The 18,945-nt window shown below is 46.5% G+C and overlaps 7 protein-coding genes across 7 annotated transcripts; 4 read left to right on the top strand and 3 right to left on the bottom strand.

The window, feature by feature from the left end:
- Positions 1 to 100: 100 nt before the first annotated feature.
- On the top strand, positions 101 to 1,613 carry N7520_003991 (glycoside hydrolase family 30 protein; the record flags this gene model as incomplete). The annotated part of the gene is made up of 2 exons (XM_057137926.1): positions 101 to 950; positions 1,003 to 1,613. The coding sequence occupies 2 exons, from the start codon at positions 101 to 103 to the stop codon at positions 1,611 to 1,613; spliced, it is 1,461 nt and encodes a 486-aa protein (XP_056998391.1).
- A 1,014-nt stretch (positions 1,614 to 2,627) lies between these two features.
- On the top strand, positions 2,628 to 3,586 carry N7520_003990 (fungal specific transcription factor domain-containing protein; the record flags this gene model as incomplete). The annotated part of the gene is made up of 2 exons (XM_057137925.1): positions 2,628 to 3,205; positions 3,256 to 3,586. The coding sequence occupies 2 exons, from the start codon at positions 2,628 to 2,630 to the stop codon at positions 3,584 to 3,586; spliced, it is 909 nt and encodes a 302-aa protein (XP_056998390.1).
- Positions 3,587 to 3,921: 335 nt separating this feature from the next.
- Positions 3,922 to 4,491, bottom strand: N7520_003989 (succinate:quinone oxidoreductase subunit C; the record flags this gene model as incomplete). The annotated part of the gene is made up of 2 exons (XM_057137924.1): positions 3,922 to 4,372; positions 4,421 to 4,491. The coding sequence occupies 2 exons, from the start codon at positions 4,489 to 4,491 to the stop codon at positions 3,922 to 3,924; spliced, it is 522 nt and encodes a 173-aa protein (XP_056998389.1).
- A 982-nt stretch (positions 4,492 to 5,473) lies between these two features.
- Positions 5,474 to 6,394, bottom strand: N7520_003988 (zinc finger MYND domain-containing protein; the record flags this gene model as incomplete). The annotated part of the gene is made up of 1 exon (XM_057137923.1): positions 5,474 to 6,394. The coding sequence occupies one exon, from the start codon at positions 6,392 to 6,394 to the stop codon at positions 5,474 to 5,476; it is 921 nt and encodes a 306-aa protein (XP_056998388.1).
- A 2,084-nt stretch (positions 6,395 to 8,478) lies between these two features.
- N7520_003987 (uncharacterized protein) lies at positions 8,479 to 9,660 on the top strand (the record flags this gene model as incomplete). The annotated part of the gene is made up of 1 exon (XM_057137922.1): positions 8,479 to 9,660. One exon carries the CDS (start codon positions 8,479 to 8,481, stop codon positions 9,658 to 9,660), a length of 1,182 nt encoding a protein of 393 aa, XP_056998387.1.
- A 1,244-nt stretch (positions 9,661 to 10,904) lies between these two features.
- N7520_003986 (uncharacterized protein) lies at positions 10,905 to 12,208 on the bottom strand (the record flags this gene model as incomplete). The annotated part of the gene is made up of 2 exons (XM_057137921.1): positions 10,905 to 11,115; positions 12,024 to 12,208. 2 exons carry the CDS (start codon positions 12,206 to 12,208, stop codon positions 10,905 to 10,907), a joined length of 396 nt encoding a protein of 131 aa, XP_056998386.1.
- A 1,863-nt stretch (positions 12,209 to 14,071) lies between these two features.
- On the top strand, positions 14,072 to 17,225 carry N7520_003985 (uncharacterized protein; the record flags this gene model as incomplete). The annotated part of the gene is made up of 6 exons (XM_057137920.1): positions 14,072 to 14,170; positions 14,407 to 14,560; positions 14,614 to 14,688; positions 14,739 to 16,155; positions 16,226 to 16,720; positions 16,793 to 17,225. The coding sequence occupies 6 exons, from the start codon at positions 14,072 to 14,074 to the stop codon at positions 17,223 to 17,225; spliced, it is 2,673 nt and encodes an 890-aa protein (XP_056998385.1).
- Positions 17,226 to 18,945: the final 1,720 nt, after the last annotated feature.

Raw genomic sequence — 18,945 nt, 5'->3', positions numbered from 1 at the left:
CATGATCTCTGTACCTATAAAAGACGCACTTCTGTCAGATCTGATCATTCTGGTAATTACAACTACACAAAGATAATCAGATTGAAAATTGACCCTCCAAATGCGTACTGTCGTGTCTCTTCTTGGCTTGGCTGCTGCCGGCTACGCATTGGAAAAGAGGGCATCGGCATCTGCTTATAGCTCCAACTCCGCCGGGAACTACAAACTCAGCTCAATCGCCGCACCAGTCCAAGGAGCAGGTGATCCAGGCTCAAGCTCAACATGGAAGCTCAGCATCGACGACACGAGCTCTGGACACAAGCAAACCATCGTGGGCTTTGGTGGAGCCGTGACCGACGCAACCGTCACATCCTTCAACACCTTATCCAGTTCAGAGCTCCAAGATCTGCTCAATGATCTTATGACCGACTCGGGTGCCAATTTTGCGTTGATGAGACACACCATTGGTGCCTCGGATCTATCTGGCGACCCCGCCTACACATACGATGACAATGGTGGCTCTCCAGACACATCGTTGTCTGGATTTAATCTCGGGGATCGAGGAACGGCCATGGCGAACATGTTGGCCTCGATGAAGTCGCTGCAGTCGGACTTGAAGATCTTTGGATCTCCTTGGAGTGCGCCTGGATGGATGAAGATGAACGGCGTCATCGATGGGAATACCACGGACAACAACTTAGACGATGGCTACTTGAACGGGGGAACTGCAAACTCTGGGTATGCGAGTGCATTTGCGGACTATTTTGTCAAGTACATCCAGGCATACCAGGATCTTGGCGTGTCTATCGACGCCATCACTATCCAAAATGAGCCCTTGAATAGCCAGTCTGGATATCCCACGATGTATGTCTACGCAGAGGAATCTGCAGAGCTAATCCAGAACTACGTTGGCCCTGCCCTTGCTGATGCCGGACTGGACACGACCATCTGGGCCTACGATCACAACACAGGTAATGTTGCCGTCTTCCTAGACTTGACACTTATTCTGACAAATCACACAAGATGTCCCCAGTTACCCTCAAACCGTCATTGACGACGCTGGCAAGTACGTGGACTCGGTCGCCTGGCACTGCTACGCGACCAATGTAGACTGGACAGTCCTCAGCACATTCCACAACAGCAACCCCAGCATTGACCAATACATGACCGAATGCTGGACGCCATCTAGCGGATCCTGGAACCAGGCAGCCGACTTTACGATGGGACCTTTACAGAACTGGGCTTCTGGCGTGACAGCCTGGACACTCGGCACCAATTCTGACGATGGGCCACACCTGTCCAGCGGCGGATGTGATACGTGTACTGGGCTGGTGACCATCAACACTGATGGAAGCTATACCTTTGAGACGGCTTACTATATGATTGCCCAGTTCAGCAAGTTCATTCCTACTGGCGCTATTGTGCTTAATGGGACAGGGAGCTACACGTACTCGAGTGGCGGAGGCGTGCAGTCTGTAGCTTCCTTGAATCCCGATGGAACTCGCTCCGTGGTTATTGAGAACCTATTCGATAATGATATCTACGTGACTCTTACTACGGAGAGCGGGGAGGAGTGGTCGGGTGATATCCCGAGTGAATCGGTGACGACTTGGGTCCTTCCGGCCTCGTCTTAGGACAATTGGGAATTCTGGACAAGCACAAGAACAATAATGTACATATGTTTTACCTCAGCATGGCGAGGTTATATATCTGAAATATGATGCAAATCGTGTCGAAAGGTGCGCCGATTTTCGGTTATATAAGCGGGAAATACATGTCGCGCAGTCTGACCGCCGTAGATATCATCAACTCACCAAATACACGAGAGTAACGTGACTGTAAAATGTCTAGGACAGATCACCAATGTTCTACTTGCAAACGAAAATTCTCCACCCGGAGTCACCTCAAACGCCATGAGACGTCCCGTAAGTGGCAAATGTGGCCAATGTCAAGCCGGGAAGCTGACCTCCTGTCTAGACAACCCGCACACACAAGTGACTTGCGAGTTCTGTGGTTGCAAATATTCCAGACCGTGGGAGAATACGTCTGTGTCGCATTAATAAAAAGCTAACCTTTCCTGCAGGGACGTGCTTCGTCGACATTATAAAACCTGTGGGATCGGGCACCAGCCCACGCCCAAGAAGGCCGGACGACATCGGAAATCATGTGACGTCTGCGCGAAGAATAAAAGAAATTGTGATGGCAACTTCCCTTGTGCTTCGTGTAAGATTAAAGAAGTTGTTTGCACTTACCAGCGACTTGGTCGCCCAGAGCAGCCACTCGGACCTCTACCCACTCGGGTGTCAACTAGAAGCCAGCACAGACATGCGAGCGCTATATCAGATCAAGGGCGATTGCGATCTTGCCAATTGTCGGTTCCGTTTCTGCTGAACTACTCTGCGCCGGGTAATCGAAATCCTGGGGATGTCAATCATGCCCTGTCTTTGTTGTCGACCACAGAATCCAATAACCAAGAGCTGGACTCAACGCTTCCGAGCCTCGAGATTGAAAAAGAACGAAGTGATCTCTTCTTTGAACATTCTTGGGCGCTTTTCTTTGGGTCGGTCCCTTTCGAGAAGAAATCTCGAGCCTCCCCAGTGCCAGGAGGACTCGACGATCCAGAGCAGCGACAGTTGGCAGCTGAAAAAATGATCGACTGTTTGTCTGAGGTATATTCTTCGCATGAAAATATATGGGGGCCATTTGATATAGACCTCGAGCGCGGTTTCTTCAACGAGGAAACTGTTGGTGAGTTTATCGATGCCTATTTTGAACATACGGTTCGTCCTCGATCTCGAATCGTCCTGAAATCCTTATTCAATCTGGAAACCACATCGGCACACCTACTGCTCACAATATTTCTCTTGGGAGCAAATTTTGGGCCATCAGAGGGTGCAAAGTCACAGGCTACAAGGCGCCTCGATATGGCGGAATATGCGGTTTTTGAAAATCCCACTTTTCTTCAACTTGTGTACAACCAGCAACCCCGAACCAGTGACAGTTTGAATCAAACTGAGATTGAAAGTATCCAAGCAGCAGTTCTTATCATCCTTATTCAATTGGCTAGTCCCAAGGCAGATGCTCGGCGTCGGGTGCGGATACAACGGTACCCAGCTCTGGTATCTGTTGCTCGAGCGACATCCTTGACACAAGTTAGGAATCGATGGCACGATCCTACTGTACCACTGAATCATGCAAATTTCTTGAAAAATGAGACTTGTATCAGGTAAATTCAACTTTGCCATTTGCCCATGTCACCGTGCTAATGGTACACAGATTGATGGCCTCTATAACAATGCTAGACTGCCACAATATTATGTTTTTAAATACCCCTCCTCAATTCACGGTGACCGAATTTGGATTCGATCTCCCAGCCGAGGAAAAAGGTATTGATCTTGGAGACAGTGCTACATGGGAGATCTGGGCACAGAACGAAAGGGAATACCAACGCCCTTCGCCATTGAACAGGTTCATACAAGAGCTTTTATCTGATGACTGGCCAGGGCTTGAGGACCCAAAATACAGCAATCTGAACGTATTCACCCTTTTCGTTGTTGTTTCCGGTAAGCATCCCACACCCCAATTTCTCGCATCAATGCTGAAATAAAACTCAAGCATTCCAACCAATGATCTACGGGCTGAGGTCTAGTCTTTGCAACATGTCCGAGGCCACAAGCCAGCTTGAGAAAGCTCTATCCAGATGGATGAGTTTGTGGGAAAGGCTCAAACTGCGATTAAACCAGGAGGAGATTTTTCGTGCAGGAATTACCTACCACGCGCCTGATCTATGTGTCTTCGCAAGACTTGTGCTACAAAAACCACTATTCGAGACGGGCGAGGTGGCACAGGATTCAATGGCTCAGATACATAAGCTTTTAAGGCGACATTGAAAACAAAGCAAGTCTCTATACTCAAGTATATTCCACAATCACACTCTACTTATTAAATATCCTCTTCCTTGTTAGGTTTGTACAAAGCCAGTCCCAGAGATGCACTCATAGAACAAACCAAAACCATCCACGATGCCCTTCCGCTTTGCTTCTTGCCTAGTAAAAAACCCGTATCCCATATCAATTGCTTCAACCCGTTAAACGCATGAAAGGTAAAAGGCGTTGTGATAGCGAACTTGATACCAGTCTTCACTGTAGCCGGCAACGCCCCGAATGCCTCCACTAAAGTCGCCGAGTCGAAGCGGATGCCCAAAGTCGGAGAAAGCAGGTAGAATGTTGCGAGCCCATATAGACTTCCGGCGAGCAAAATACCCGTGATGCGGTGAATTGCTGATGCCGATGAAACAAATTCCCATTTGTACACACTGAGGTGGGGGGAGACCGGTCGTTGCAAGCGTTGGGTGGCGAGGCGATGATGGGGAGACTCCGTCGAGATACTTCTTCTGTTGAATTTTAGGTGGGTAGGATGTAAGATTTTCTTTTGGACTTACTTTAGTCTGAGTCCATTGAATCTGAGGAGCCGGGTTGTTGTTGGGATGCGGCGTGGTAAAGGGAATAACATCTTGCAGTGGTGGGAGTTGGTTGGCGTAAGAAACAGAATGATTTTTTTGGATCGTCACTCCGAGTCCAAATATTCAAGAGGGGATTGTCTTTGTCGAAGGGTGGAATATATGTATTCGGGAACAAGATTGTCGTTTATAGACTGCGGAGAATACCCACCTGCGGGTATTTTCCGCTACGAAATACTAGCAGCAGTCATATCACGAGGATTCAAGCCGTTCCACTACCCTAAAAATAAAATATAAGAATAAAATACCTCATATTATTCGTACTGCATTTGTGAAGTCATAGATATGAGTATAATATTCATCATATCCGAGCTTAAATTTCATCTAATATCTACGTCCGTCACATACAGATGCAAGTCCCTGTGGGAATTAACTCGCGATCAATCATGTGGTGAGATGTTTTTGAATCTCCCCACAACATTGAAACCCGGGGGATTTTGATTGAAAATTCATGGACAGATTTTGAGGAGGGAAGGTTAGTGGCGGGCAAGGGGTGCATGATGTATGATGTACTACTAGTAGTATCGCGATATCCGAAAGGGATTGCATACAAATATCTAGGTAGATTGACAAAAGCAAGTAAAATTGAGAAGTGCAATAAATTTGGAAGGATAAGGAGTTAAGTCTGATGCCAGAAGGGGAGGGGGGAGTCGACATGAATATTCAAAGGTTTGAAACATGAAAATACTAGAAAAGAAATTGGAAGTGAAGCTCAGTTCAAGGCTTTTGATTGAGAATACAGGTGATCACCTTAGTTACTTGATTTTGTCTAGATAGTCTTGTTCCCTATAGCTCTCGGGAGTTTAAATACAGATATGGCCACATCGCTCTGGTTCCAGTTTAGGTATGCCGTAGTCGTTTCCAATGTTCCCCTAGCCTACTGGCATCCAGCTCTCGACAGTAGTTCTCGCACCCCATCTAACAAAGCCTCTCTCAACAAAACTTTGCAACCATCACGATCATAGATCACCCTTTCTAATTATCTTTAGAAAAGGGAGCCTTTTTGCCTTTGACTGCCTGCTCAATGACGTCAATTGCGCCGAAAGTCTCACTCCAGGCTTCCCAGGTTATCCGTAAAGTCGATTGCATCTGCTCTTTACTTCCAATCATGAACAATCTTGCTTCAACATCAAGGTTGTCTCCAGGGTCGACAAGCGCCGGCCAGAAGTGCGCGTTAATCTTGTTGACAGCGTCGTACAATTCGCGGATCTGACCCTTGATTTTCACACTTTCGTCCCACGGATTCTGGCAATTGGCCACGAAGGAATGGTTGATGATGTTCGAACCCGTCATTCCCGTCATTTCGACAAGGTAGGTCCGCGTATCTGGTTTAATCATGGCCATGATTATCCAAAGAACCCTGATTTTGAGAAGAGTCACCATAACCAGATGCGGAAGATCGAAAGAATTCTTAATGAAAGAATCGACCGGTTCAAGAACATTGGCATCCTTGATATCAAGGTATGGCAGGCTCATATCACTCCAGTCATAGATGCGGCTCTCATTCGTTGTTGCCCACCATTTCAGGAAATCATAGCATTCTTGATCCTTGTTCAGGCGGATCATCAAGCCGGGAATAAGCTCACGGGATCCCATGTTATCGCCTCGACAAAGCTGCAGGTCCCCCATTAGGACATCAAGTTGCGCCCCAATTGTCTCGTAGCGGAAAACATTAGACAGGGCGGAAGTGTAGGCAGCACGAGCTTGCATGTAAGGGCGTGTTTCGTGAATTTTCCAGAATACTCCAACATTATGAGTAAAGTACCCTTCTGGGGCATCGCGCAAGGCTTTTTCTTTGGCCTGCATATCTTCACGGCATCTTTTAATCCTGCTGCAAGCGAGCTTGTGGGCTGGGCGATCAGCTTTTTGGTGATCAACACTGCAGTATGGCACCATTTTGCAGGCAGAACATAACCGGATTCCATCCTCTTTTCCGCAATGAGCACAGCCAGGGGAATAAGGGGAAACCATTTCTGGTTGGATGATCTGTTTTCCAGTTTGAGATGACCCCAAGTGAGGCGTCAGGTGAATATCCAGGTATTAATTTCGATATAAGCATAGGTGGTGATTCTTGTCAGGGGGTTTGGTCGATTGATAGTCTTCAATGCTGTTCTTTTTGTTTTGTCAGTTGTGATGAGTCTATAATGTGAGCCTGAATATTGAGGCAGGAGTGAAGGAGCGCTGACTTCTGCCTTACTATTCAGGACAACATCCTTAGATAGTTTTGGGCCTTAATTTGGAGACGTTCTCTGGCGAATCAAGTCAAATCCTGTATTCTAGCCCGTGATTCATACTACAGCAAAAATACTATTCCCCAGATTTCCGACTAGTAAAGAGGTAGATCGCCCGTCCACTACTTATCTTGACCCATAAAGCCAAGTCTTTACTTCTCTGAGCATGTAACCTATTTAGTTCTATTGGACATTACGGATTTCAATATGTATGGATATGGGATGATAATAGAAGGCATCGTCCCTAGGCTATCAGGCCGACGATGCATTTCATTTCATATTGCCCAGTCCAGGTACCTGGACACAAGTCAAATAAAATAGTAAAATGATAGAGATGACCAAAACTTCCAACTGTTTGAAAAGACAGTTCACCTTTAAGATCTAGCAGGAACATCAATATTAACATTGATGTTGTGAACGGCAGACCTGGGAGTTCTTTTCCGCTCTCGGTTTAACCCTCTAATACGTCGTCACGTAACCTATCTCTTCAATAGCCTTGACAAAAAAGACGTGGCCCTCACCCTCGTCCTTTCGAACTATCTTCTGCCTTTAACTCTTCTATCTTACATTTATCGCCGCCTCTCTATTTCACCATGCACCCCACCGACAACTGCGCTTTGTGTTCCAGCCCGACGCACCGTCCCGCTTATTTTACTGAAGATACGGCTAATGCTGCTCGACCCGACCCCTCATTCTCGCTACTTAGGCTAAAATGGCAGGAGCAGCGGAGCACCACTGGGTTAAGACAACAATGGCGGTTCTTCACCTGTGAGGTGTCGTGGGAAAGCAGGAGTACGGCACTTGAAAGAAATTAGATATAGCGTAAGACAGTGTTGTGTAAGATGTAATAAGAGGCTGAGTTGCTTAACAGCTCAGCAGAGGCCCAAGTGAGAAATCACCCGGGTGAGGCAAGGCTTACGTGGAGTCGAACAATAACATGTGCTCTTGGTGGTGGAGTGACTAATACGCACGGATACTAGAGGTAAAGTAGAGCTGCTGTTTTTTTTTGTTCATGATCTCCACTCTGCCTTTATCTCTTAGATCGTGAATGAGAATTGGACTCGCTCATATCTATAAGAGATCCATTTCTGCGCTCAAGGAATGTATCCTCACCTAGTCTATTCATATCGCGACCACCTTCATTAACAACTATCTACATGGCACGAAGAGAGAACAACAAAGAAAGTGAAGAAATAGGAAGAAATGAGAAACAGTTTCCCCCTTCAGACACAGGAAGGTACGCTATTGACCCTTTCTGCCTGAAAAACGCTAACCATATTTTTTTCTTTCCCAGGCATCGCTCGGGAATATGCTAGAAAGGTCGGTTCTCACGCAGAGACAAAGTCGAAGCAGTCACTATACCCAGTTGACGACTTTGGAGACTTCGCAAAGTTCCTTTCGCAGCCGTATACCCCCAGACCACCACGGCTGAGCTCACCTTTTCCGGCAGTGGAACCGACTTGCTGCTTCGTTTCGCTATACAAAATTTCTAATAACATGATAACCCGGATCCGATTTGAGACGATAGAGCAGTTCGAGGAGCTTGGTCAGACAGTCATACCCAACACTGACACCTTTTCGTTACTCCTTTTGCGCGGTTATCCTTGTGCAAAATGGTTGAATGTTTTAGGAGCAAGGTTCGATATTGACCCCAAGTTCTTTCGAAGACATCTACTGTTTGCATCGAGACCTGGAAAAAAACTGTCAAAGCCCACCGCGATACAAATACTCCCATCTTGCCACTCGGACATGCTGTCGTTACAAGTCACTACAATTAACGTGCAGAACCAAGACATGCAAACGAGACATCAGAATGAATTAGATACCCTGCGGAAAGAATCGTTTAAGAAAATAAGTACCTACACGAGCAACCTTGCTCTCTTGAACTCTTCAGATATGACCGCGGGCGATCCGTTTGCTCGAGAGTTCTCCATCCACGACTTGGACTGCTCTTCATTAGAGCAAGCGATCTCGGTCTACATCCCTTCTGCTTCAAAAGGCCGGCTAGGCATTGTCTGGCATGATGGTTTGAGACAGCTAGGTGATGAGGAGTTAAAGTGGCCATGGCAGAGTGGCAGCAGCCGTACAAACCCTTTTCTGAAATATCTACCAAAACCGCTGCACAATTCCGGGATCTCCAACAGCAGAAGAAGAACACTCAGAAACCAACCCCAATCTACCGAGCCGTCAACAAGAGATGATTTTGTCTTAGCAGACTACAATGGACATATCGATCTACTACGTGCAGTTCACGATCCCTTATACGCCTTGAGCCCGTTCTTCAACTTGGCAATTTCGTCTGAAATGGCAATCCTAGATATTCTTGACACCAAGATTAGAGAGGAACTCGATCATTCTCATCTAATTGGCAATAACAATCCGACTCTGTCAAATCTGCTCTATCATCAGCAAGTCCTTGGGCGCCACATTCGAAACCTCAAAGGAACTATCGGTGCCATCGAGTCGCTATATGACCGGAGCATAACAGGAAACATGCCAGATAGCGATGTAAGGGCGTCCCCTACACGGGAGGTCGAGTCGATTCTGGGAGATTACCGCGCGGCACTTACATACGCCGAAACCCTAGCTGCCGAGTGTGTACAGGGGATGACCATCACAGCTCACAGTGCGACTATCCGCGAGTCCGAAAAGGCCGTGGTCGAAGCCCAAAGCGTGACAAAGCTCACTAAATTAGCAGTCTTCTTCGTGCCTCTATCTTTTGTGGCTTCATTGTTTGGTATGAACGTGCGTGAGATCAACCCTGGCAGCACTCCGCCATTTTGGTCATGGGCTGTAGCATCTCTTGCCGTAGGAGCTATTACCTGGGCACTGTTCAAGCATGATGAGATAGAAAAGTTCACCGGGAGAGCTTGGAAGAGTTGTGCCGGGAGGATGTATAGAGGAAGCGACAGCCTAGATTACTCGCCCTAGGGACACCATTAGCACGGTTAGGATCGGATTTCTTGGTCGCAGATTTGGCAGTGAAAGCGGTGATCAAATCCGAGCAACAAACATTTTTGTCTAGCATCCCATCCATTTTCACATTCGAATATGAACACGTAACGTAAGCGCAGTGACACGTTTCACATCTCACAATATGCACAGACTTGAGCGGGATTCACTAGGGCGCCAAGCCAAGGCAGCAAGACTAGATTTGGGCCGTTATCACACATTCCACGGCATACACAAACTTGAGCGGGGTTACCGGGGCGCTAAGCCAGGGCAGCAGAACTGGATTTGGGCCGTGATTTCCCTCTTTCACATCACCAGAGAGGAACTCTATTGTCAATAGCGATCGACGAATGATTTCATAGAAGAAATTCCAGATCGAGTTGCTCCAATGAATCGCGAGAACTTCGCTCACGGATCAATACCGTGCATGTTGGGCTGCATCTTTTGCGGTCAGCTGAGTATGCGAATATTTCTAAACCAGCCCCATCTCCGGTATGTTCTGTATGGTCAGACTTATTTCCCATAGACCTATGTAGTCACCTTCTGAATTAATTTCTATTCCGGTACGGTACCAGACAGTTTCTCCGTACGCAACAGGGGTGTTAATCACAATTAGCACGTGATATGGTAGCCAGACTGTTTCAAGTAGGTTTAACTCTCTCTACTGTCTTCTCTGGTCATTTCTCTTCCTTCATCTGATATCACAACCCTTTGCGACAGCTCTCATTTAGTGACGGTGCTCACGATGGCTGTTGTAGGCAACATAGACTTCCTCGCGAGGGACGTCTTGTATGATAAACAGAAACCTTACAGGATGAAGTTTGTTCCACCGTCTGGCTTCCCATGGTCAAATATAAAGACCGAAATCAAACCTCAAAGGATCGAGGATATTCGGGGTCGCGAAAAAGATTTTTCTCTGAGCACAACTGGATTTTCCCTAGAATCGTTTGACTCCGGCATGTCTTACGAGGATTTCGACGACGAAGATAAGGTTGTTCAAACATATTTGCCAAATGTTTGCAGGCTCCTGAAATCTATGCTCAATCCATCCAGGATACAAATTTTTGAGTTTCTTGTTCGTTCGCCTCGATGTTCTGCCTCTCCGCTTGAAACTAATGAAGCAGGTTCGGAAACGGGCCAACAGCTTTCCAATAGCAACAGATACTACGTATGAAGACCATCAACCCACAACTGCAGCACACATTGGTTTGTAAATGATTCCTCTAAAGGTTCCGGCTTCCGCGTGCTAAAGTTTCGTCGAAGATATGACGAATGAATGGGCAAGCATTCTTGCCCGTCGCCTGAATCACAAGAACGGAATCCATCAGCTCCCTGGAGAGCACTATCAGTTCATAAAGTTTGTTTCTCTGCTTAACGTGAATAGCTTGGCCACAACTAATGTTGGTCACAGTGTTTGGGCACCAATTCGCGGACCTGTTCAAGATTGGCCTTTGGCACTCTGTGACGCATCCAGCCTCAGTCCACACGCTCTTCACGCCGGAGATGTTGTGTTCCAGGACTTTCAAACAGAAAATCTTTTGCTAGAATACTACCCAAAACATCAATGGTACTATGCCAGTGACCAAATGCCCACCGAAGCATGGGTGTTTCTCCAAGGAGACAGCAAGGGGCGTCCTTGTCAGTAGACCAGCCTTACACGGTCACTCAAATGTGCGCTGACATTTTCCTAGGTGTTCCACATTCTTCTTTCTTTCATCCTAGCGCCCCAGAAAAAGTCCAACCAAGACATAGTATTGAGGTGCGGGCCCTCGTCTTCACATCATGATGGCTCCGCCTTATCGGAACCTACTGGCGGCAATTTGTAATCTCTTCTTTTCCAACAAGAAGCTATATAGTCTGCCTGGAAGAATGACAGAGCTTGGCATTTTACATTTCCGCATCCAGCCAGTATAAATTATGATTATGGTCCTTATATCACACGCTCGGACTTGGCATCAAAGTAGCTTTAAGATAAACTGCCATTAATGGGATGAAACGTAATAATATGGGCTACGGTTGGCTACAGTGACTGCACTTGAACTATATGTATACATATTTGTAAAAATCCAAAATTAATAACGGCTGACTAGCTATGCAAGAGTGCAATGTTTTCAAATGTAATGTGACCAGGTCCTGTATTTTTTTTCCCGAAATATACGCTTTCAAAAATATAGAGGGGTTTCAATTTTTCGCATTTTTGATTTCTGGTACACACAAGCCTGCTTTGTCAATTGCGGGTCGTATTAGACACGTCTTGAACGGGCAGATCATGGCGGAGACACTTCATATTCCTTGCTCTGCGAATTAGTAACCACACCATTTATTCATTCGTAAGGACTTACTCATTGTCATAATCACCTGTATCATACAGGATTGTAACGTTGACCTCCCCGGCAGAACCCGGGTTTGTCATCTTCTCCCCAATAGCGGCACCATAGAAGATATCCTTGTCGCTAGCCCTACTTTGACCGAAGCTGTCGCTAACAGACTTCCAGGGCTGCTCTAATTTCTGTGCTCCTGTTTCCATTGTTCAGGTTTTTCTTTCTATCCTTGAAGGTGCGGTAGCGATTGTTGACAAAACGTGGGCAATTCCTCGAAATCGAAAGGCTGTGTCGCGTTAGACATCGCGGGAGTCCAAAAGCGCGAACGCCTTCTTTGCACGTACATGTTCCTGAGCCACCAAGTCAAACGGCTCAAAGTGGCGTCCTATTTCACGGGTGCTCTGAGCAATGAGTTCTCTTGATTTTTCGTGCTCTAGAGTGACGTGTCTGGGTATATGAGGGCGACTGAAGTATTATTTGAACCCCTTTCCTTCTACACCACGGTACACCGCCTCTTTCAGCCTTATCTACTTTGGGTATACATACACAGCATCTACTATTTGAACTTCTGTTTATTTTCAATATTGAATTCGAACACAGGTCTGAAACGGAATCAATTTAATATGACCGATTGAGGTTGTACAGAAGTCATCGAACAATGTTCGATCTGATATGGATATTCCTCTATAATAGAACAGAAACCGCGTTCTCATCCATTAGGTGTGCTCACGTGTAGTGTTAGTATTGAATTAATTACATCACGTCAGACTTTCAGAAATTATTGTTAGCAGTGTGACCCAAACTGGGGAGCTTGGACCCGCGGTATCCGCTGGACATGCTCAAATTGGCTTAGTGGCCATGCGGGAGCACCGACTAGGTGACGTGTCCCACGCCCCCTGCGGCACGCTTCATGATCACCTGGACAGGCTGGGCTACTATCTGTTGGCCTGCTTGATCGATTACCAGTATGAGATATGTATAATAAAACACTTCTATTAGTTAGATCTTCCGAATGTAACTACGATTGTCCAAAATTCAATTTTGCATGGATTCTTAGGCAACATTTAAATTATCTCGCTAAACGATTTGATCCGCATGACACCCTCCGGAGAGACCGAAGATCCGTGCCTCCTGGAACGAATACCACGAGTATATCTGATTGGTTTTATGCAGGTTTGGCTTTCACTTTGGGAGAAATATTCCTACCTAAGCCGTGTTATGTAGGGGCAAGGGTGTGCACCAACTGGATTTTTCAAGATGAGCGAACTTGCCTTATCAAACCCTTTCTGTAGCACAATTTGGAGTGGTGTGTTGGCACCATGAGGCTCTATTGTTCCTACTATCAGGTCGCTGTTTCCTATCCTTGACCTTGAGAGACGTGAACTTCGATCACCGCCGGTATCACCCATTCCTCGCCTACATGCTATTCGTGCTACACCCAACCTAAATTGACGGCATATACAGAACAGGTCAGGTGATAAATATGCATCGGGCTCGAAGCTCATCGTCATCTCAGCCAAGCTCCTTGCGGAAGCTTAAAGTCGTAAAGGAGGGCACCCAGAACATCCAGTACGCCTCCCATCCCCCCGAACTGCATGCCGTACAGTATCTCATTATCTAAGCATTATTCTCGTGCCGGGCATAGGGACCCCTCCTTGTGATTCCTGGTCCCTCTGCAATCAGCCTTGGATCAATGTCTTCGCACAACTGAACATTGGGGTTACCATTCACTCGTACAATTATGATGCGTCTCTGAACGACCACTTCTCCTGGCAGCATCTCCTGGACGAGGGAGCCGAGTTTCTTGAAAAGCTTCAAACTTTTGTAAATCATCAGAAGGTAGCCATCTCTTCCCTTTGTTTGCCCACTTACTAAGAATTTAAAGAAATCGCAGCCTCTACTGTTTATATGTCATGGCCTTGGCGGTGCCATCGCGAAAGAGGTGCGACGACCCAATTCTAAGTCAATAGCAAGGAAGGGTACAATATGCTCATATCAAAAAGGCACTCTGTGTCGCTGGCACGTCTAATGACCAGTACTCTGACCTCTTGAAAACCGTGGCTGGCATTATGTTCATTGGTACTCCGCACCGCCTCGAAGGAGTGAGCGAAGAGGAACTTAGTGATCGATTCACCCGCATTCTCAAGCTCGATTTCAACAATGGCACGGTATTAAGTAATAGGTCCCTCGGACGACTTAAAAAAGATTTCAAGTTGATTCTCGACATCGCGGATCGTTTCAATCTGGCGAATTTACGTTTGAACATATTATCGATCTTTGAGGAAAGAAATACTCCCATAAAAGGCATCAGAACCTTGAGATCTAGGACGAGGAAGTTAATGGTTCGAAGCCAAGTTTACCTCATGTTAAATTCTTCGATGCGAGCTAACCCCACGCCTCCTAGGTCGTTGACGAGCCTTTCTGTTCGATTAAGATATCTACAGAAGACAGACTCGGCGTGCCGCTTGACCATCTTCAACTTCCCTTTATGCGTGAGGAACACGGCGCTTCAATATTGCAGATACGGCGCTGGTTGGAGTCAGTCATTCATCTCTATGGTACGAAATTTTCGTTCGTGGCATCGTCGATCCGGCTTACTGAACCAATATAGACGGAGCTCAAGATGTGGAGAGTTTGAGGGTGGAATTGATGAGCAAGAACTTATTGCTGAACCAGCCCCATCAATGTGAGTTACATAGATACCATAGATCATCCATCACTGACATTCCGCATCAGCTGTCACGCAACAGGCTGCTAAAGCCTCCAGTGGGCCACAGCCTAGCACGCCCTCTTACAGTAATACTGAGTCAAGCCCGGAACAAAAATCTCTCGAGGCTCTCCTGGAGAACTTTTCTGTGGAACGACGTGACCCCCAGATACCTTGTTTCATGATGGACACATACGTGAGGAACAAGGACTTCTACGGAAGACAAGATGTTCTAAGCAAACTTGATGACTGCCTTCTCCCTCCAAATGACCCGCTGACATCTTCGCAACCCGACCAAATACGCGTGGGAATATTATGCGGCATGCCTGGTCTGGGGAAGACAGAAATCGCCATCGAATACGCTTTCGCTCGCAAAAACGACTTCGATGCTGTTTTCTGGATCCGAGCCGATGATGTGTCCAAACTTGAATCGGACCTTGCCCAGATCGCTATCGAATTAGAAATCCAGGACCCCAAAGAGCCAGATGACAAGGTCACCAATAAAGGTCTCGCAATTGAGTGGCTTTGCAACCCGTCTAAGAAAGACCGTGGTACAGGCAACCAAGTGCGAGCCTCATGGCTGGTTGTGTTCGACAACGCCGACGAACCTGACATCCTGGCGCCATATAGTGACATCGCTAATAGCGGAGCAGTCTTGATCACTAGCCGCAGCCCCCTCTCGAGGACAAGCTTCTCGCAACATGCAATCTGTATCGATGTCCAGACGTTCAATCAAGAAGATTCTGGGCTGTTTGTTCAAAAGTTTTCAGGGATTCAGGGCCGGCTTGAAGAAGCAAGACAGGTTGGTGACCGACTAGGTGGGCTGCCACTTGCGCTAGCTCAGATGGCTGGCATAATTAGGCTCGACTTTCTAAGCTATCCTGAGTTTATGAGACTTTATGACGCTGGAGATATCAACGAGATGGAGGTTCAACCGTCCCGGGAGCCGGCTCGTGGCAACGTGTCAACAGTCTTGGAGAAGCTGTCAGCTGCTGCACAGGCAATTCTGGAAATCTCATCGTTTTTGGACCCAGACAGTATTCAAGAGAAGATCTTGATGAACCATGCTACTGATGTGGATATGCCCTCGTATCCTAAGAAACAGGTTGCTTTTTACAATGCTCGGAAGCAACTGATTGGGTCCTCCATATTTCGTCACAATCAGGACACGGCTGAGTATTGGATGCATCGTGTTACGCGAGACGTTGTGCGTCTTCGAATCGAGCCTGAGCGACAACGAAGGGTATTTTTGAACGCTGTCACCATGGTTGCAGCTGCCTGGCCGATTGGAGAAGTCGAGGGCCACGATGTCAAGCTATGGGAGACATCCAAAGCACTCTATCCGCATGTAATCAGTCTGGAAGATGCCTATAGAAAACACTTCAAGCATGGCGAATATGTTGACGGCGACTTTGAATTTGCTGGACTTCTCAACCGCGCTGGATGGTGGGTGACCTTTGTCCTTATGATGCCTTATCTGGACAACGTTTCGCGCGAATTGCTGACCCATATGAAGGTACCAACACGAACGCGGCGAATCGCCTATCATAAAACCATTATTGGAGCTGGCCCTAGACCTCTGCAATCGCAGCAAAGACATCGATCACCAGGACTTAGAATCCGACATCCGGCACACACTTGGAGCAGTCGCCAGCGGGACAAACGATGCAGCCAGCAGCATGGACCATAATAAGAAAGTGCTGGAGATACGCTTGGGTATCGCAGAGAAATTAGGAGCGGTGGATGAAAAACTCGCTAGCGCCTATAACCAGATGGGTATCTCATGGATGATGGCTGGCGAATGGACCAAGGGCGAAGAATGTTTTGCGACGTCTGCACGGGAGTACGAAAAAATCCCGGACTATACCAAAGATAAGCGTTCGCTGGCCCTTGTAAATCTTGGGACAACGCAATGGCTCCAGGGAGACTTGGCACGGGCGTCTGAAGTGCTAGAGATGGGCCTCGCAGATCGAGAAGAAATTTATGGAGTCATGGACAACCATTGTTTCAGGTAAGGGATCTGCTCTACTTTTACTCTGCTTTTTGTTTCCCGCTTAGCTAAAGCTCCAATTCTTACTGGCAGGACCGGTCGCTTCCTGCACGCACTTGGAAACGTGCGGTTCTCTCAGGGCCGAATCAAGGAGAGTGAAGATTTCCATCGACGGGCCCTTCAGCAGTACCAGTCAACCATCCGCAACCGCCATCATCGAACTGCAGATGTGTGCCATAAAATGGCACAGCATTGCCTTCGCAACGGGTTTTTTGAAGATGCAATCGTATTCATCGACCAGGCCCTCAAGAATTGGAGCGTCGACTCAGAAACATATGCTCGGGAGATAGCGCGAACTTCATACCTAAAGGCTAAGGTGCTTTCGGAAGCTGGGCAGGAGGATGAGGCAACAAAGTTGTTGCAGAAGGCGGCATTCATAAGACACAAGATCACGGGGGTGGAGAGAGACGGCAAGGACCTGCAAGAGGAAGACTTTGACGAACTGGTCACATTCTGGTCAAGATAGAAGATAAGCCACTGTCAGATTATATATGTGCCTGAATACCTGATCATTCTTGGCTTGATATGCCCTGATTTTTCATTTTTATGTTTTGGCTAAACATTCTCATCATCACATCTACTTACTTTTTTTTTAATAGTTTGCCTATTTTGATCTACTTGATCTGTTTGTCAGCGATGTATACTAACATGCATACTTTGTCTACTTTGCCGTTTCTATTTACAACATGAAAATTGGCCCAGATCCTGTTTCCTGTACCCATGTCACTACCCCGCACGAACTCTGATCCTGTCTGGCAATGGATATCGCCTCTTTGATGTATGAATATACACGAGAGGCTTTAAATATGAAGTAGTGGTAATTTAGACGAATCGACTCAGTTCTGATTATCAAGGCGTATCCATATGGAACTGGATTGAATTATTGTTATCTTGCTGTTTCTGTTAGTTCTGAGTGCTTAAATAGCTCTGTGTGCCCAGGTGGAAATGGCAACCAATTACTCTTCAATTACTTTTCACTTGTGCTTCAGTATTTTTATAGAAAATAGATTTTTTTTTCTATTATTTATGTGATGTTATTTCTAACACACATAAAAATTACTTTCACCTGATCTTCATAATTGTCTTGCCTTGCCAATATTTATACTGACAAATCTGTGGCCTTGCCCGCCAATAGACCACGCCACGACCCGGACCGATCCTCAGGGTCACAAACTTTTGTCAGGGTCACCCTGAATATGACCCTGACTGCCCTGAACTGCATAATTCTTTTACCACTTTCCTAATCGAGATCAGTATATTCGCTGCCATATCATTATAAATGGCTGTTTCTCATTGATCAAACGTGTTACATTCCTGACCATGTATTCGATAGTTTAGTTCACTTGCGTATTGAAGCTTTAAATGTGCTATGTGCATGGATAGGGGATGATAATAGAAGGCATTGCCCTGAGCTATTAGGCCGACGATACCATTTCATGTTGCCCAGTCTAGGTGTCCGGAGATAAATGAATTGATTAATGAAACGATAAACATGAATTGAAATTGTTTGAATTATTATGAGCTCGAAATCTTGCGCACAAGAAGACAGCTTATCTTCTTCAAGTCTAGCAGGAACATCAACTTTAACAATAATGTTGTGGTGGTGGTGTTTATTGACGTCCTGTGGGGACGACAAAAAGAAATGCCCACTACCAGATTTGAACTAGTGATCTTTGCATTACAAGTGCAACGCCTTACCCCTTGGCCAAGCGGGCTTTCATTATGTAAACAATAATCTTATAATAGCTATTGTCAATTGCATGATTTCTATCTATATTTGATCACACGACTTGCCGCCTGGCAGAATGGCAACACGCATCCCACGCCATTCGAGGTGAGAACATTTCAAGACCCGCCACGGCTGCACTCCACGATGACACCATCGCAGATCATTATGTGCTTTGCACGGAACAAGTAATAATGCAGTTCCATCAAGCTTCTCGAAGACTACTAACATCATTATTAGGCAATTATACTAGACCCTGAAAAATGGGGCTGGCAAGGTGGATTAATCAGCCCCGGATCTGGGAAGAACCGGATATTGAGAGCTTTCCACGAGCTTCCGAGCTGCGCGGGAATGATTTCTCAGCGCTAGACGTTCCTCTAACCGAATTCGACGCTGCTACCTGCTTATTAAAAGCATAATGGGGTGAAATCGGGTTAAAACCGAGCTTAGGCTTCCAGGT

Source organism: Penicillium odoratum (genome assembly GCF_028828045.1).
Source record: "Penicillium odoratum strain IBT 22623 chromosome Unknown utg000003l_segment0_segment0, whole genome shotgun sequence".
Lineage (NCBI taxonomy): Eukaryota > Fungi > Ascomycota > Eurotiomycetes > Eurotiales > Aspergillaceae > Penicillium > Penicillium odoratum.
The sequence above is the reverse complement of the archived record's forward strand: the minus strand, read 5'-3'. Positions and strand labels throughout refer to the sequence as shown.